This window comes from Leuciscus leuciscus (assembly GCF_965113295.1).
Source record: "Leuciscus leuciscus genome assembly, chromosome: 4".
In the NCBI taxonomy this organism is placed as follows: domain Eukaryota; kingdom Metazoa; phylum Chordata; class Actinopteri; order Cypriniformes; family Leuciscidae; genus Leuciscus; species Leuciscus leuciscus.
This window is the reverse complement of record NC_138728.1, coordinates 26,353,765-26,371,711: the sequence shown is the minus strand read 5'-3', so window position 1 is coordinate 26,371,711 and position 17,947 is coordinate 26,353,765. Positions and strand designations below refer to the sequence as shown.

Here is a 17,947-nt window from a genome sequence, read left to right as displayed (position 1 = left end):
CTGGAATGTCAAGATGAGTGTCCACCCCTGCTGCACTTGGTCCACTCCAGTCAGTCCCATATTCTTCACTGACCTGTTGATGAGCAAAATGGCTCATTTTAAAAAGTAAACAGTACAAAATCCAAATAAAAGCCAAGAATCAGAGCGTAAATGCAAGCTTATGAGTTGCAACAATGCATTCCAGTGACAACTTAAGAATCATTCAACTACAGGAACATTCTCTAATGTAATATTTTATCAACAGGGAAAACATTATTGTTGACATTGTTACCGAGATTGCAGACATTTCAGAGCAACCGCAGCTAATGTTGTGTTGTGGCAAAAAATATCTTGCTGCTTGCTTCGATTTATCACTAGCTGACCTTTAGAATCCCCGAATTTAAATGACTTCTGACCTCAAAGGTAGTCCTCAGAAGTCCTTTCGTCAGCTGTTCCCATTGTCTCAGTACTCCACTTCAGGTGTCTAAACATACACAGAGAAGTTTCTCTCTGTTCTTTTATCCCAAATGATAAAACCATATCACATCTCTTTATAACATCTTTATAACATTATATTCAGACCAAGAAATTATTGGTAATAGAAGGCACGACTGTGCCAACAATAATTCAATCTGAGTATATGCTACACTAGTCTACACTTTTGTCTGTATTTAAATAATTTAGAGTACTGCTACTGAACAATTACTTTTCTGTTGTCACTGGAATACATCATTGTCAGTACTGTTATTAAAGCTGCCGTCGGCAAGTCTGGCAGATTGAGTGGACTTAGCCAAAATTTTTAATGTTTACAACTCTCATGCCCCTCCCCCACTACCAACGAGCACCCGCCCATCGCCACTGCGTGTGTACCTGATTTTCTGTGAACGCGTCCGTCTCTTCAGCATCTATCAACACCATGGACTCGGAGGTAGGCTGTCCTGGTTAATCTATCCATAGATAGCAATAACCGAGGAATTGGAAGCTTGTTATTAGATTTTCTCTCTGCCATCACGCTTCGTGCAATCTTCAGGCGAGCTTCAGGCGTGTCGTGTGCATGTGATATTGTAACGTGCGCGTCTGCGATTTAGCTGACAATTTTATCCATAGCGACTTACAATTACTATACATGTCAGAGGTCGCATGCGTCTGGAGCAACTAGGAGACAATTGTCTTCCTCAGGGACACATTGGTGGATGTGTAGCAGAGGATTTTCCCTGTTAAAATCACTACCTGCATGAGATCTTCACTGTTCCTGAACACATGCCACATTTGCTGGGGAGACATATTCCTGGCAGTTCGGATGCTGTGGTTGTTCCATCCCTGGACAAAGAAGTCGAGATGGGACTGGATCACAGGTATGAAGACCCAGTGGAGAGCATACAGGTGGAGCTCGTTGTCTGGCTGTAGCAAACCCATGCTTTCCAAACATGAGAAGAGGGAATGGAAAACATCCAACACACAGATGTAAACATCTCGCCACAGCCTCTCGATTCTGTTGGAAGAAAAAGCTGTTAACTGTCCACAATTGATTGTGGAGTAATTTATAACAAGGGCACATTGTCATAAATTCAAAGCAGCAGTCCTTATTTACATCTATGTTCTATAGCCTACATTTTTTGTTTGTGTTTGGCAGATTTTTTGCAGACAAACTGCTTATCGTGAACATATCGGTCTATGTCCCAAAATTAACACTTAAAGGGTACTATTTTATCACTGTAATCTAATGTTTGAACAGCATTCTATGTTTGTTCTATGTTTGTTCAATGTCATATGTTTTTTGAAAAACAAAATGTATGGAAGTAGCACAGTGGCTGGCATGTGTGTCTTGCTCTACACAAAATCAATTCTTGGCTTTTTACATACCTCTGGTTATGTACACTGCGTCCCGCGATGTGAGAGTTTCGATTGGTTCCTCTGTGGTGCACCATGAAAGTAGCAACATCTCTGTTTTCACCTCCTTTGTCACTCCGCACACGAGATGGAATCCCGTAGTTTCTGACAGCATGTTTGAACAGATTTAAGACAGTCTCAGCCCTGTTGTTCGTTGATGCACCAAGATACACCACAAGTCTGCTGAAGCCATCAATGCCACCATGGATAACTATGCGCCACCTACACAAATAGTAAAACATTAAAAAAAAAGAAAAAAAAAAGTGTAAGAGACAAACACTGAATACATGGCTTGTCCAACAGTCTTTCACATATACAAAAAAATTACATGATTTTGCACAATGTAGTCATGATTTGACCCTTCTCAAAGACCCGCCCCCCTTAGTTACTGTCCCTATAGAGCTGGTAAGTCCCGCCCCCTCCGTAAAACCCCGCTGGACCTCAAAGTTGAAAAACCGTCAATGCAAGTGAATGGGAGAAAATAATTATTTTCTGGTCCCGTTTGAATTGTGCCATGAATGTGAACATATGTTGTCTGTGAATTTTTTATATAATCTTTCGTGTGAAGAATGCTACAATTTAGCGGGTAGAAGTTTGATACGGGTAGACTTTGTGTGAGAGCACTTTGTGGACTACAACTCTCGAAGCGTTTGAAACGTCAACACCACTAGCACACGGCTCTAGCTCACGGATCCCGCTAAACATGGCTGTGTCTTTGGTGCACTTCACCTCCTTCTTTCAGGGAGAGGACAAAATCGTTGAGGCTGGTGAAAACCACGGGTAAGTCAACTTTATGGGGTGACGTCACATAGGCGACATGTAGTCTTTCTCGTTATGTCTTTTCCACAACTGCTAGCCGAAGAATCATACCATATACTGTCAAACTCGTAACATGAAAAATTATATAAAAAAATTCACAGACAACATATGTTCACATTCATGGCACAATTCAAACGGCACCAGAAAATAATTATTTTCTCCCATTCACTTGCATTGACGATTTTTCAACCTAGAGGTCCAGTGGGGTTTTACGGATGGGCGGGACTTACCAGCTCTATATCCGACAAGCTACGCTGCTCTCACGCCACACCATGTTCTCACGCAATGAAAAATACATCGCGGAGCAGAGAGGAGACTGACAACACGCTGACAGACAGGACAGAACAGGTTACTTTTCGGTTACGTTTGATATTAAACAAAGTCTCACCTTTCAAATTTGGTCTTTTTTTAAAAGAAATTTAAACGATACATACCGTTTTGTGGCTCTTTAATGTGTCTGACAGATCGCTGTAGAGCATCAGTTAAAGCTGCTTGTGAACCAATCATCTCTTCCTTCTAGTTCATTTATAGCATCAAATAAACATGAATGAACATAAGAAGGAATGTTGTTTTAAACCGCGGAAAGGCGTCAGTACACTCCGTTTTTCAAGTTCAAATCCTCCCATGTTAATCTGCTATCTCTCCTGACTGCTTTGTCGGACAAAATGGCGGATGGCGGATTATGATTGGTTAGATCGCCTGTCAATCAAGCTCCCTGCGAAGGGTGAAGAGATTGTAAGAGATGCCAATACAATATCAGAGACTGTTATTGATCTCGAAATAAGCAGTTTGTGCAAAGATAACTCTTACACCACATAATCACTTAAACATTCTTTTTACCAGGTCACATTATTAGGCTTTCAGTCTACTTGATGGGTAAAGTCAATATTTTGATAATCTTTGTTTCACAAAATGAGGGCTTTCTGATGAACATTTTCACCAGCCCCATCTACAAATGGTTATGTGTTAATGTGCATTTTTTTTACATGTTGTTGCAATAGTAGCATTGCCTTCTGGTTATACAAGAAAGTGACCTAGCCTAACTGCCTTTAAAAACAGTTGAGAATAAACAAGCATGGGTCCTCCATGGAACCCCAAATTTCTCCTGATGGCTGTTATTTTCCATTTCAGTGTCCAGTTGGCACCTTAGACTGCTCATTGGTGTATGAATGTGTGTGAATATGAGCGGTCGAAAAAAACTAGTAAGGCGCTATACAAATACAGACCATTTACCATACAGCTTTTCAAATTACACAACACTTGCCTGATTAATTTATGATTCCCATCTATGTGCCACAAGCTGTTCGGAGCAGGCACACTATAGCATCTTCTTCTCACTGTGTGAAGACTCAATGAGCGCTCCATTACTCCTTGAGGATCGTTTCTCCTCATGGACCGTTGAACTCGTAGTGCTGAAAGGCAAGTGCAAAAAAAGACCTTTTAATTTTTTTTTGAGACTGTAAACAGTGATTTTGGCCTTTAAATAAACCTGAACTTGTTCAAATGCCCACTCCATAACATAGCTATTGGAAATATGAATAACATTTTTCCTTCCAGAATATCTTTCTCAAATAACTGGCAAAAGTATTTTCAAACACAAAAATAGGTTCTTACTTTGGATCCTCAGGCCCAGTCCATTTAGATGTCCTTGAACCATTTTGTAGCCACAGTTGGGGAACATGTGTTGAATGTCACAAATAATCTTATCAAGTTCTGAATCAGTCATGTCAGCATAGAAGTCTGAAATTCTGAAATATTAAGGAATAGACTTGGTAACACAATAAGACTGGTTGTTGATTACCGTATGTTAGCAATACTGTGAGAAGTAATGTAACTTTGTAACAACTAGGACACTATGTAACAAAATGATATTTGGTCTGTGACCAAGATGGAATGGATAATAATTTTCTAAAACAAAATAAATGAAAGGTTCCTATCCTAACTCTGCCGACGATGGCACCAGTTGTCGGCGCTACGGGAGGATGAAGGCCGAGTCGGTTCGGCCCCATTCTATAGTAACAGCGGATTATCAGTGAATTTATAAAACTATCCCGTGTAAAATGATCACTAAGTTACAGATGCGGGTGTTGGTGGTGATCCTCAGCTCTCCATCAAGGTGGCCCTTCACAAAATGAATCCACCTCTTGTTGTTGATGTGATCGTTTTTCGGAAGTTTAAATAAGGACACCGATCTGTTTTGTACGTGATTGCATCCAGGTAATACGCATTTCCGTGACGAAGGCACAGCTAGCTATCTGTAGGCTGTAGTAACTAATAGTACTGTAATAGTAATAGTACTGACAGTAACTCGCGATCGGAAAAGAAAACTGAATGAAATGCCGTGAAATGCAGCAAACTGAATGTGCTCTATTTATATTGTTAGGGGAGGAGCGAGCCTCAGCGGCTCCAGTGCGTCATCAGGTAGGGGCGTGTCCAGGAGCTCAGGGGCTCCAGGGCGTCATCGAGCCCCCGCCAAAAAAATCCGGAACACTCATTCTCTCTATCTCTAAATAAAACTCAGATAGTTAAACTTTAAATTAAAATTACAAACCTTATGTCGTGGTCTCGCATTCTTCTCCATATTGTTTTTTCAGACACCCTTAAAGGAACACGCCACCGTTTTTTGAAATAGGGCTTATTCACTTTCTTTCCTACATTTAGATAGGTGGGCAAATGCATTTTTGTCTCAGTGCATGCATTGTTTTAGTTTGACAGGGTCGGCGCTAGCTTAGCTTAGCACAATTAATGGAATCCTTTGTTGCCAGCTAGCATGTCCTGAGTAAAAGTGATATAAAAAAATTAAAAAACCCACCTAATTACTTCTTGTGGCCTGCGTATTCACAACAAGTACAAATAGTGATGCAGATTAACACTAGGCGATTTCCTAGGCAAATATTGACTTATATATTAAGGACTATATTAGGGGGAAGCACAGGCGAAGCACTGCTACTTGGGTGTGATATCTCTGCGCCCAAGTAGCAGTGCTTCACCTGTGCTTCCCCCTAATATAGTCCCAAGTCAATATCTGCATAGGAAATCGTCTAGTGTTAATCTGCATCGCTATTTGTACTTGTTGTGAATACGCAGGCCACAAGAAGTAATTAGGTGGGTTTTTAAAAAATGTTATATCACTTTTACTCAGGACATGCTAGCTGGCAACAAAGGATTCCATTCATTATGCTAAGCTAAGCTAGCGCCGACCCTGTCAAACTAAAACAATGCATGCACTGAGACAAAAATGCATTTGCCCACCTATCTAAATGTAGGAAAGAAGGTGAATAAGCCCTATTTCAAAAAACGGTGGAGTGTTCCTTTAAAGCAAGGGCTATCTTAGTAACAGGAATGCGCAGCTCAAGATACTTGCATATGACATTAATAGATATTGGTATTGCAGGGCGTCCTGATCCTGTATGTTCGTCCCGTGTCTGACTTCGATACGCGGTTCCACCTTCAGCTGCCGTGGACATTTCAAGGTGGATAGCCTGTCGAACTGATTCCAACGCAGAAACAAACTCTTGGGGAAACGCTGAGTTTGTGAGAGCTGAGACCTGCCCTATCCTTTCCAACAGCCAGTCAACCCGGTACAAAATAAAGTCCGTACTAACGATGGCTTGCTCAGTTTGCTCTGTCAGTTCCAGCAGTTGCTGTCTAACATAGTCCACCATTTGGTCCATTCTCATAGCATTTGGATTAGCATCATTTTTAACACATAATTAGTGCTATACATAAACAAGAGATTTATGTGCTTTGCAAAGTTTGTTTTTAGTACGATCAGTAATCCCCTTAAATGAACATTGTAAGAAGCACTAGTAATGTTAAGAACAGCAATACATTTCAAAAATATATTAACATTTCTTAAATGTATCAAAGAGAATGGTCTTGTTGACACATTGCTATAAACCTTACCACCTTATTTCTACAACTTATTGGCTAACAATGAAATCATAACTGTAAATATAGCCATGTTTACATAAGTGCATTGGGTTGAAATGAACATGTCAATATGTAACACTGCTACATAAAAAGGATAAACAACTCCTTGAAACTGTCCCTCGAGTAGCTAGATAAACCCAAATCCAGTGTCTGCTGTATGAACAGCTCCTTCAAGAGCTTCTTTGAAGTTGCTGAAGCCTGTATGATGTCCCGGAATTTGCAAGGTCTCATAGCAGGTCTTGGACTTTGGCAGCAGACCAGAGGTAACCTCAATGTAGAGGTGTTGTGGAAAGACCACCCAGCCAACCCAAAACTTGAGGAGGTTTTTCAAACTCTCTGAATTGGCTATGGAAAAATGACAAAGACAACATTTAAAAATCCATAATGGTCTGTTTTCTGTATGAAACTTCATTGTTTTAATCTCACAACCAATACACAATTTACGACAATAGATAAATAAAAGTACTGACACTGACAGTTATAATAATCCACCTAACTCCTAACTCGTTATCTCCACAAAGGATGTTTTCAATGCTTGTCTGTCTGTTTGTCAGCTGCATTGTGCAAAAGCTACCAGGCCAATTTCCCCCAAACTGGTGTAACACAGGTAAAGGGAGGAACTATTAAATTTAGGAGTGGATCCAGACCAAGAATTGCCAAAATTACACCATATATCATCTACCTGTATATAAATATTAATTAAATGAATTGTTATTGGATTTTTCAATCTCTGTCAGTCCTTGAATGCATCATGTGCAAAAAAAGGCTTACCTGAGGAACGAAAAACAAATTTAAGTGGACTATTATGCTTTGGTGGAGGTTTGAACTCCGAGTGACCTTGGAGTTGTCATTTTTTGAGAAATATTTTACAAATACCAAAGGATTCTGATGCTGCTTTCAGAATTGTTCATATGTAATTTTTTTGTGCCTTAAACACAACAATAAAATAGCTACACAGTGTGTACCATTGCCTGACAATGGTACAGTATTGAACTGATGGAAGACATTTATGGCAGATTTATTTAACCTCACAACAAAACTATCCGGGAGGATAGATGATGTGTGTTGGGCATAAAATATGTAAAGTTACATTTTAAACTATGGAAATTCAGGTTCATGTGTACCAGTATGGAAGCAACCTTACCGTTATTTCTTACGTGACAAGTTATTACTTAACTTACCATTTTCCACGTACTGCCGGAAAAATGCGAGAGCAGAGCACTGCAGTTCAATGTTGCACTCCTGCTCACTGTCAGAGCTATCATTTGAAGGCCAGATGACTCGTTCAAGAATCATCTAGGTAAATGTGAAGGTAGATACAAAACCATCAGAATGGATGGCATATAAACTCTCAAACTGAAATACTATATCTTGTGTGATACTACCAAACATCTTGAATGAATGGCATAGGATTAATAATGTAGACATGGTACCTCTGGCATGACCACCAGGCTCGATGAACGGGGGAAAAGAACGGCAACAGTCTCTGGTTTTTCCTTAAGAAGTTGCATAACTCCAGTGTCTTTCAGGCCTTTTTTCAGTTGCTTGATCTGACGGATCCTTTGAGTAATCACCTGAATAGGATTATCCAAATTCAACTGACTAAAAATGTAGTTTGACATTTAAAAATTGAACCTGCTGTAAAGTAAGAATGATTTAAAAAATAGAAATGTTAATAGATTATATTTATCAATTAAAATGCAAAGTGAGTGAACAGAAACAAAATATAAATCACAAGAATATTTGGCGTGACCATCCTTTGTCTTCAAGACAGCATAAGTTCTTCTAGGTACACTTACACAAAGTCAGTGATCTTTTAGCTTTCAGCAGCATGACAACCACCCCAAACATACAGCGAAAGAAATTATAATGTATAATATCAAACAACAACAACAAAGACATACCAGAGTGACAACTTCCCTCACATCAATGTCTGGGCTGTCTTGAGGTGCAAGCTGGTTTGTGTCTTCTTTTCCAGAAATCAAGTCCAAAATGGCTTGGCTTAATCCAGTCAGCCTGGGTCCGCCCATTTAAAAAGGAGTGCCCAATAATCCATCCAGCAACATGAAAGATATCGCCTTCCAGCAGGAAAGTAGAGGTGGAAGGCACCAGGTGGTCTTCCTCACCAACAAAGAGCAAACTTTTGTTGGTGTCATCTTAAAAAAAAAAAAAAAAAAGTAAATATATTGTATTTTATTCGAGACACATAGTAACACAACCAAATATACATTATATACCTAGGCCAAAACTGAATCCAGACTGGAGTTTTGAAATCCCAAATGTGAAAAAGAATCTGTTCACTCCATCTCCCACTGCGGGATCACCTGTAACATGAGTTGAGAGATGCATTACATTATTTTTTGGAATGAATATATTACTATTACAAATCATTTGTGCTTGAATATGCCACTTACTGACACCTGGAACAAAGCAGTAACCACAACCCTTTATACTGCCATTAACTACTGACAGTAGTCTGTGGATTTGGTCATTTTTTGTGAAAAAAAGGCATGATGTAGTAGTAAAGAAAGTTACATTAAGGATCTTAGGGGTTATCAATGCCATATATCCATTAGGGTTGCACCTAACGATTATTTTCATTATACTATCTTCACAATTAAAAAATTAGTCTATAAAATGTCAAGAAATTGTGAAAAATGCTCATCACAATTATACAGAGCCCAAAGTGACATCTTCAAATTGCTTATTTTTTCCAACCAACAGTACAAAACCCCAAATACCCTTCACTCAGAAATGGCAGAAATCCCTTATATTTAAGAAGATGAAATCAGTATGTTTCACATTTTTGCTTTAAAAAAATGACAAACAATTAATTGATTATCAAAATAGTTGTCCATTAATTTTCAATTCTCTATATTGCCCATTACTTGATTAGAATTGTACAGAAGTAATTCAATTGGGAAAAATATTCTGGTTTGTTTTTTAGTATTAACAAGATAATATTCTCAGAATTGCCGGATACGCTTTCACGAACAAACAATCCTGCTCAGTTTTTCTAAGTCAACGAGAAACCTCAAAATCCAGTAAGATGCTCTAACCTGCATGAAGTAGGCCATGGTGGCTGCTGCTAATCAGCCGACCCTCTAATCACAACTGTGCTAGGCCTGTATGATTTCAAGACAGTGTCAATAAACAAATAACAATACCATCTATATTAGTTAAAGACAGGAGTATCTCTCAATGTCTGAAACCCAAACCAAACTCAACTGGATTAAACTAAACTGGTGAGACATGTTTGCTTCCATGAAATCAAGCTAAATGACATCTTTCTGGGGATTTTGAGGTGTCAATTCAGAAAAACGAGCAAAAAACGTCTTGTGAAAACTATGAAATATCAGCGGAGATGAAATATCATCTATCTTGTATACTATATTATTTAATAAAGTATAATCACTTATACTATCCAATTCTGTTGGAAACACTGAATAGTACCTTTCAAAAACACACAAAATGGACTGGCCCAGTTGATGTTATTTTGCTTGTAGAAAACCACAACCGCACGCTCTTTCTCCTCCTGGCTCTCATGCATGTCCATTACAACTTTCAGACTCCTGAATGTTTCTGATTGTTGCAGTAAATCCCTTCTGTAAATCTCAGCTGCCCTTTCTGGATCCTTTTCAGCTTTCCATTCTGAAAATTATATTGGAGAGAAAATCAAAAACCAGTCAGTTATTATACATTTAATAATAATAATAATAATAATAATAATTACATTTATTAATTTAGCTGACTTACAATTTCTATACATGTCAGAGGTTGCATGCCACAGGAGCAAGTAGGGGTTAATTAATTATTATTAGTGGTGCTTTTCAAAGCAACACTATTGTTATTGTCGCTCATACTTATTATTCTTTTTTTTATTATTATTATTCTGGACAAAGTTTGGCGCGTAATGCGCCCCGCACCGTTTGTCACAGACCCCTGAGTGAGGTGTCAAATCGAGCGGCTCATTGAGGAGAGGTGTGCTATATCTTTTCTAAGCGATCGGGTGTACGATGTTCGCACAGCGGACGAAAAAGCGGCCAAAAAAGTCCCATTGACTTTGCATGGGGAGTTCTAAAAACATTTGAATCCCAACTGCCGTTTTCACACACACCACTCCAAAGGGCCTGACACCCCTGCGTTTCTCTCCCTCTCTCTCTCCCTCAGAGGATTTATATTATCAAGCAGCCAATAAGTAATGGCCTAAAATCGTCATAGCCACACCCTAGCAACCAGTTACAGCACCCTAGCAACCACTCTGAGCTCCCTAGCAACCACCCTAAACCAATAAATAATATAAAAATTTTTTTTTTACATTTTTTAAAGCAATATCACACTCGTAGCCTTGCGATATTGCTCCATGCTTGTGCCTATTCGGCCATAGGCACGAGGCCGCAGGCCGAGTGCCGTACTGAAGGAACTCGTTATTAAAGATTTTAAGAACTCTATAAAAACTCCATAGTAACCATATTTGACAACTACCAACCACCTAGTAACACCATAGCAACTACCAAAAATACCTTAGCAACCACCCTGAACACCCTAGCAACGTCTAGAAATGCTCTAGTAACCACCAAAAAACTCTAGCAACCACCCAGAACACCCTAGCAACTGCCTAGCAACCACCCAGAACACCTAGCAACTGCCTAGTAACCACCCAGAACGCCTAGCAACCACCCAGAACACCCTAGCAACTGCCTAGCAACACCATAGCAACCACCTAGCAATGCCCTAGCAACCACCAAGAATACCCTAGCAACTGGCTAGCAACCACCAAGAATACCCTAGCAACTGCCTAGCAACCACCCAGAACACCTTAGCAACTGCCTAGCAACACCATAGCAACCACCCAGAAAACCCTAGCAACCACCACCTGGCAACAGCATCTTGCTAAAAAATGCTAGCAACATACTAATCATGCTAGCATCATGCTAGCAACATGCTAATCAAGCTATCATAATGCTAGCAAAATGCTAATCAAGCTAGCATCATGCTAGCAAAACATGCTAATCAAGCTAGCGTTATGCTAGCAACATGCTAATCATGTTAGCGTCTAGCTAAAAACATGCTAGCAACATGCTAATCATGCTAGCATCAAGCTACCAACATGCTAATCAAGCTAGCATCATGCTAACATAATGTTAATCAAGCTAGCATTATGCTAGCAACATGCTAATCAAGCTAGCATCATGCTAGCAACATGCTAATCAAGCTAGCGTTATGCTAGCAACATGCTAATCATGTTAGCGTCTAGCTAAAAACATGCTAGCAACATGCTAATAATGCTAGCATCAAGCTACCAACATGCTAATCAAGCTAGCATCATGCTAACATAATGCTAATCAAGCTAGCATCATGCTAGCAACATGCTAATCAAGCTAGCATCATGCTAGCAACATGCTAATCAAGCTAGCATCATGCTAGCAACATGTTAATCAAGCTAGCATAATGCTAACATAATGCTAATCAAGCTAGCATCATGCTAGCAACATGCTAATCAAGCTAGCATCATGCTAGCAACATGTTAATCAAGCTAGCATAATGCTAGCAACATGCTTATCATGTTAGCATCTGGCTAAAAACATGCTAGCAAAATAATAATCATGTTAACATCTTGTTAAAAACATGCTAGCATCATTCTACCAACATGCTAATCATGTTAACAACATGCTAATCATGCTAGCATCATTTTAACAACATGTTAATCATAGTAAATCATGCTGGAATGTGGTAAATCGTAGTAAATCATCTTAGAAACATGGTAAATCGTGGTAAACAATGTTAAAACGTGGTATATCATGGTATCACAACATGTTAATTGTGTTAGCATCTGCCCAGTGGCTAGTTTTGCCACTGCAAGCACCACTTCACATTTTCTTCAGGAAATGTACATTCTAGTTAGTATTATTATTATTATATCAGTGGTTAAGCGGGCTGCCACAAACAAATCAATATATGGCATGACGTAAACATGCTATGGCTCGGATCGTTAGGCGCGGTGTGAGCGCAGGCCAGTGGGGACAATCGTGCTCGGGCACGGTACAAGGCATCCGGGCCTAGTGTGAGTACGCCCTTATGCAAGGATTATACTTTTCCATGCATGCGAGACAAAAAAAATAAATCTGCAGAAGGAAGTATAAACAGAAGTACGGTAGTCCGTGTCCGCAGCTGTCCTTGTCCGCGTTCGCTCCTGAGTATATTCGAGGCTTTAGAAAATGCTCTTAACCTCCAAGATCAATCACTGACAGATATTATTAGCAAGGCAGTCTACTGTATAAGACCATATCAACACTTTGTAGAAGGTAAAAGGGTCAACTATAAGAAAAGCTCTTGAACATACCGGCATTATGACTTTTTTCAGGAGATAGAAAGATGTTTACTGAATCACTGTTACTGCTGCATGATGGCTGTTCTTCTCTCTGACTTGATTGCCTCCTGAGTCTGTGTGGGTCACTGTCGGTTTGTGGCCATCTATCAGTCTGTCTCTCAGTGTGTTGCCTGCTTTCAATCTGCATCTGCATGTGCATGTCAGCCTCACTTTGTGTGTGTCTATGACCACTGGCCTCTGGTGTTGCCTGTCTTTCTGTACTGGTGTCCATCTTTCCATGGTTGTCAGCCTCAGCTTGTACCTTGGGAGTTTCTGTGTTGCCAAAATCTCTGAAATTTAAGAAGAGATTAACAATACACACATTTAAAGAAACTCGAATTTTTATTTAAATGATAAATAATTTCAATATAACAATATAACATACCTTGTACAAATGTCTATGTGATCCTGCATATTGCAATGTTTGAAACTGTTGTGGCAATACATGCATTCAACCATAGGTCCATCATTTTCATCAGCAGAACTCCCCCATACCTAGAATAAGAAGTTAAAACAAACTAACAAATAAACATGGAATTGAAATGTTAAGTTAACACATTCATCAAACAACGATCATAACAGACACACTGTAATTATTAAAGGAAACACTGCACTCTTTCAGATTGTGCATAAGGGGGTTTTCACACCTGAAAGTCCGCACCAAGGTCCGAACCAAAGTTCATGTTTTGATACATTCGGTTAGTTTTGGTCTGGTTTCACACTGCAATTCTGCGACCGCACTAAAGGACTTTACATGAAATACTTGCGTACTGTCGTCATCATATATGTGGGCTGCGTCTCCCTATACTTAACATTGTTAACATTGTTTTGTTTATTAAACAGTTATTAAACAGTTCAGCGGGAGCTTTGATAAAAATGGATGAATAAAAAAATTACATAATGCATATTTGCCACTATATTGTTATTATTATGGCGTTACACCTGCAGCACCAACTATACTGAAGGCTAGTTCAAATTCACAATTAAACGTCCTTGTTGTGCGAACATTATAACGTTGCTGACAGAAAAGGAGGAGAAGACAGCAAGCAATCTTCTGCACCTCCGTTTGAGGAGAGACCAAAGAGATGGGTGGCGGTGAGCTTCTATAGTGGCCGTCTGTTTGAAAAGATGAGCTGTCACGGGAGATTTATAATTGTGTCCTTATATCAATGCATTTCCCCGTGCATTTGTTTGTTTACGGTTTACACGGCAACCGCCGAACTTTCTGTAAATAGTCTGAAAGTCCGAACCATCCAAAAAGTGCTTTCACACCATAAATGAACCAAACCATGGTTCAGTTTGATCCAGACCGAGACTACTTTTTTTTTTGTCGGACCAAATTTCGTCTGTTTGGTCCGGGGAGGTTTCGTATTTTTGGTTCGGACATAACTGAAAATTCAGAAAGTCCGGACAAGGTAGGTGTGAAAGCCCCCTAAGACAGCTTTGATAATCAGAACAGTTCCAATGGACAACAAACCTGCAGCCCAGACCAAATAACTGCAATCTAGCATCATATTGCTATTGTGCTAAGCACCTACATTACTCAACAGGTAATCCTACTCTTTCTAAAAATCAATTGATCAAAATTGTATTATTGTATGTAACAGGAAATTGAACTGGAATGGTCATTATAGAATTTATAGTAAAGTAAACTCACTGGTTCTAGACACAGATCTTTTTGCAGAGGTCTAATGTAGATAGTGGCTTTGCCAAGTCCTGCTTCAGCACTGAGAAGGTACATGGGGGAATATCCGTTTTTTGGGCAGGGCAGAACCTCAAGCACCTTGCTTCTGGTTGAACCGACAATGTGAAGCAGTTCATAACCACCCCCATCCCTGAGTTTGGGATAGTGGTGGACCAACTGTGCTGAAAAATCCATAGCACTGCAAAGTTTATCTTAAAAGAAAGAGGTACAAAGGTTATGAGTGGTGAATTAGGTTTGCAGTTTAACTTTATGACCTCAAGATGAACTGGCTTTATTCTAACAATAGCAAGTTAAGTAATACATCAATATTTTAAGTATCTATAATGTCTAAAATTTCAAAACGAAAACTAATTAAAAGTCTTCTGAACACACACACGGTACTTGAGCTTAAAAGTGGCTTATTAAACGTACCTGGGAATACTATTTTACGCTCCCCCATTCCAGCAGCTGACAGTGTTTCTTTATACGACAGTGAGGGCACTTCGTCATCCTTTCTGCTACTCATACAAAAGAACTTGTGTGTGTATGAGGTGGTACTAGATGGTTTGATTGACCACGGAGATGCTGGCCTCTTTTTGGCTGCAGGTCGGCTATATGGCGCAAAGACTCTGGACACCTCTTCTAGGTTGGGACACACAGTTAAAGCATAGTTACATAACTATCATTTGATCACAACTAAATTGTTTTGTGTATAGATAGATACCATCATATTCTACATTTCAACATTAACCAGTCCATCTTTATTAGTGTTAAGACAGCAGGATGGCAAAGCAATCAAATAAAAAGAGGCAGAGGAGAAAACAGCTAAATCATCTAGCAGGGTACCCCCAGGATTCTCCAAGTTAAATTTAAGACATTTTAAGACATTTTTAATACCACCTAGGATGAAATTTAATGCCATATAAATGGAAATCTGTATGAATTTTAAGCCAGAGAAAATCATTATTTACGATGCTACCTGAATTTAATAAAACATTTGATTATAATACTTGTTCACTCGCGGTCCTCGTCTCATGCACAACTCTGTCCGTTACGTTATACCAGCCTCCTACAGTTCTGCAGTAGAGGCTCAGTAGTCCAGCGCGGCGGCTACACATTTCCATGTTGTAAAATTTAAATAAGACATCATCTGCAAATGCAAACCTCCATCAACGCAATGTCATTGCCATATTGACAAAGAGCTGCATGAACACACAACTCAGATCTGAACAGTTGCGATACACACAGTGTGTGTGTGTGTCTGTGTGTGGACATAACTTTAGATCAGATTCCAATCGGATACAAAGATAATCGGATTTGGACTGACAGTGTGAATGTAGCCATAGTTAACTTACGTCAACATTTTAGCCATAGTCAACGCTTCATTTACACATGTGGTTTATGCTGTAACGTTACGTTACCTCACTCAACCACAAACGCCTCCTTTCATCAGTTTTTTGCACTCTTCTCTTTAACTTTTGACAGTCTATAGAACTCGAAATGTTTTTCCCGATGCGACCAATTAGTACAGACCAAAACTCGACTATTTTTCAGCAGCAATAATCAGCCAAATTTGCGAGTCCGTTCAGTTCAGTGGCATTGTTTACGTTCAGTGCCTCCAAAATGGCCGACTTTCGGATTGATGACGCGTAGTGCACGCGGATCCGCTCATCATTTTTAACTGTAACTATACTCTTTGCTGTAACGTTACCTTGACTTTGACAGGAAAATACACATTGCACTTAATATTTTTCTAACATTAATGTAACTTACCTTGAACAGCATGGTGGGCGCGAGTCGGTGTTGCGTTTAGACCGAACCTGTTCGGTGTTGGTAAAATGGACGAGGGAAAGGTGTTGGTCGAGGAAGAAGCCTCTCCACCGGTACTGGAAGCCTTTTCTTTGTCCAAAACGTCCAGCGCCTGTCTCAACAAAGATGCTAGCTCTGGCTTTGCCATCGTTAATATGGCAGCCAACGTGGATGGCAGCTGCACGACAACTTCCACTTTGAAGAGGACGCTCTGCCAGTGTGCTCCTTAGCACTGGGAGCTCCCTCTGCTGTCCATAAGGTGCCTTTGCGCACCAGCCATTTCAAACCCAGCCTCCAGTATTTGGGCCACGCCTCCTTATTTGCATACACTCCTCAATCCTCAATCCTCAAATGCCCAATCCTCAATCCTCAAATGCCCAATCCTAAATCCCCAAATCCCCAATCCTAAATCCTAAATGGCTAAATGATTAAATGCCCAATCCTAAATACCAAATTCCCAATCCTAAATCCCTAAATGCCCAATCCTAAATCCTAAATGGCTAAATGCCCAAATGCCCAATCTTAAATACAAAATGCCCTATCCTAAATACCAAATGCCCAATCCTAAATACCAAATGCCCAATCCTAAATACCAAATTCATTTTCGACTTCGACTTTTAGTTTTCGACTTAGACTTTTAGTTTCAAATTTAGACTTTTAGTTTTCGTTTAAGACTTTTAGTTTTAGACTTTTAGTTTTCATTCTGACCCAATAATCCCTCCATACACATTTTGTCAATGAGGTAATAAAACAAGTGGGTCAGTTTTTGGGCATTGATATTAGAACACACACAAGTTATCATCCTGCCAGTGGGGGCGCTGTTGAGAGACAGAATCAGACGATCAAGAACAAATTGGCTAAGTGTTGTGAGGAAACTGGACTCACGTGGGTAAAAGCACTCCCTATTGTACTGATGTACATGAGAATGAGGAAAAGGATCAAACCAAATTTGAGCCCGTTTGAAATACTGTTTGGAAAACCCCCATTCATGGGGGTAGAGGGAGGTAAACAGAGATTGCCATCAACAGATGTTGACATCAACATCACATTCCTGCATAAGATCAAACCTGGTGATTTCGTGGTGATCCGTGATCTGAGGAGGAAAAGCTGGAAGGCGAAAAGGTGGTTGGGGCCATTCCAAGTGCTTCTGATAACGTACACAGCCGTGAAGGTCGCAGAAAAAGCTACGTGGGTACACGCCAATCACTGCAGAAAGGTCCCGGCGGTATCACAAGGCCAGGAGGAACCGCAACAGCAGGAAGCTCTACATCAATAAACGCCAAGCTATCAGCGATGGGATTGTTGATTTTGTTTTGCCTGCCATGCATTCTGAAATGTGTTTCCAGCTCAGTACAGAGACTGGTGAGTGCGGGGACAGGGGTGAAACTGACAAAAATGGGAGTGGTTTCTGATGAGGAAACTGGAGAAGGGAAATGTGACTATGATAGTGATAGCGGAAGCTA

General features: G+C 39.9%; 1 protein-coding gene across 1 annotated transcript; it reads right to left on the bottom strand.

Annotated features, from left to right (window-relative positions):
- Positions 1 to 8,547: 8,547 nt before the first annotated feature.
- Positions 8,548 to 16,632, bottom strand: LOC309496365 (uncharacterized protein; the record flags this gene model as incomplete). The annotated part of the gene is made up of 8 exons (XM_082166359.1): positions 8,548 to 8,777; positions 8,859 to 8,945; positions 10,075 to 10,272; positions 12,965 to 13,281; positions 13,377 to 13,486; positions 14,649 to 14,887; positions 15,108 to 15,317; positions 16,449 to 16,632. 8 exons carry the CDS (start codon positions 16,630 to 16,632, stop codon positions 8,548 to 8,550), a joined length of 1,575 nt encoding a protein of 524 aa, XP_082022485.1.
- Between the last annotated feature and the right edge of the window lie 1,315 nt (positions 16,633 to 17,947).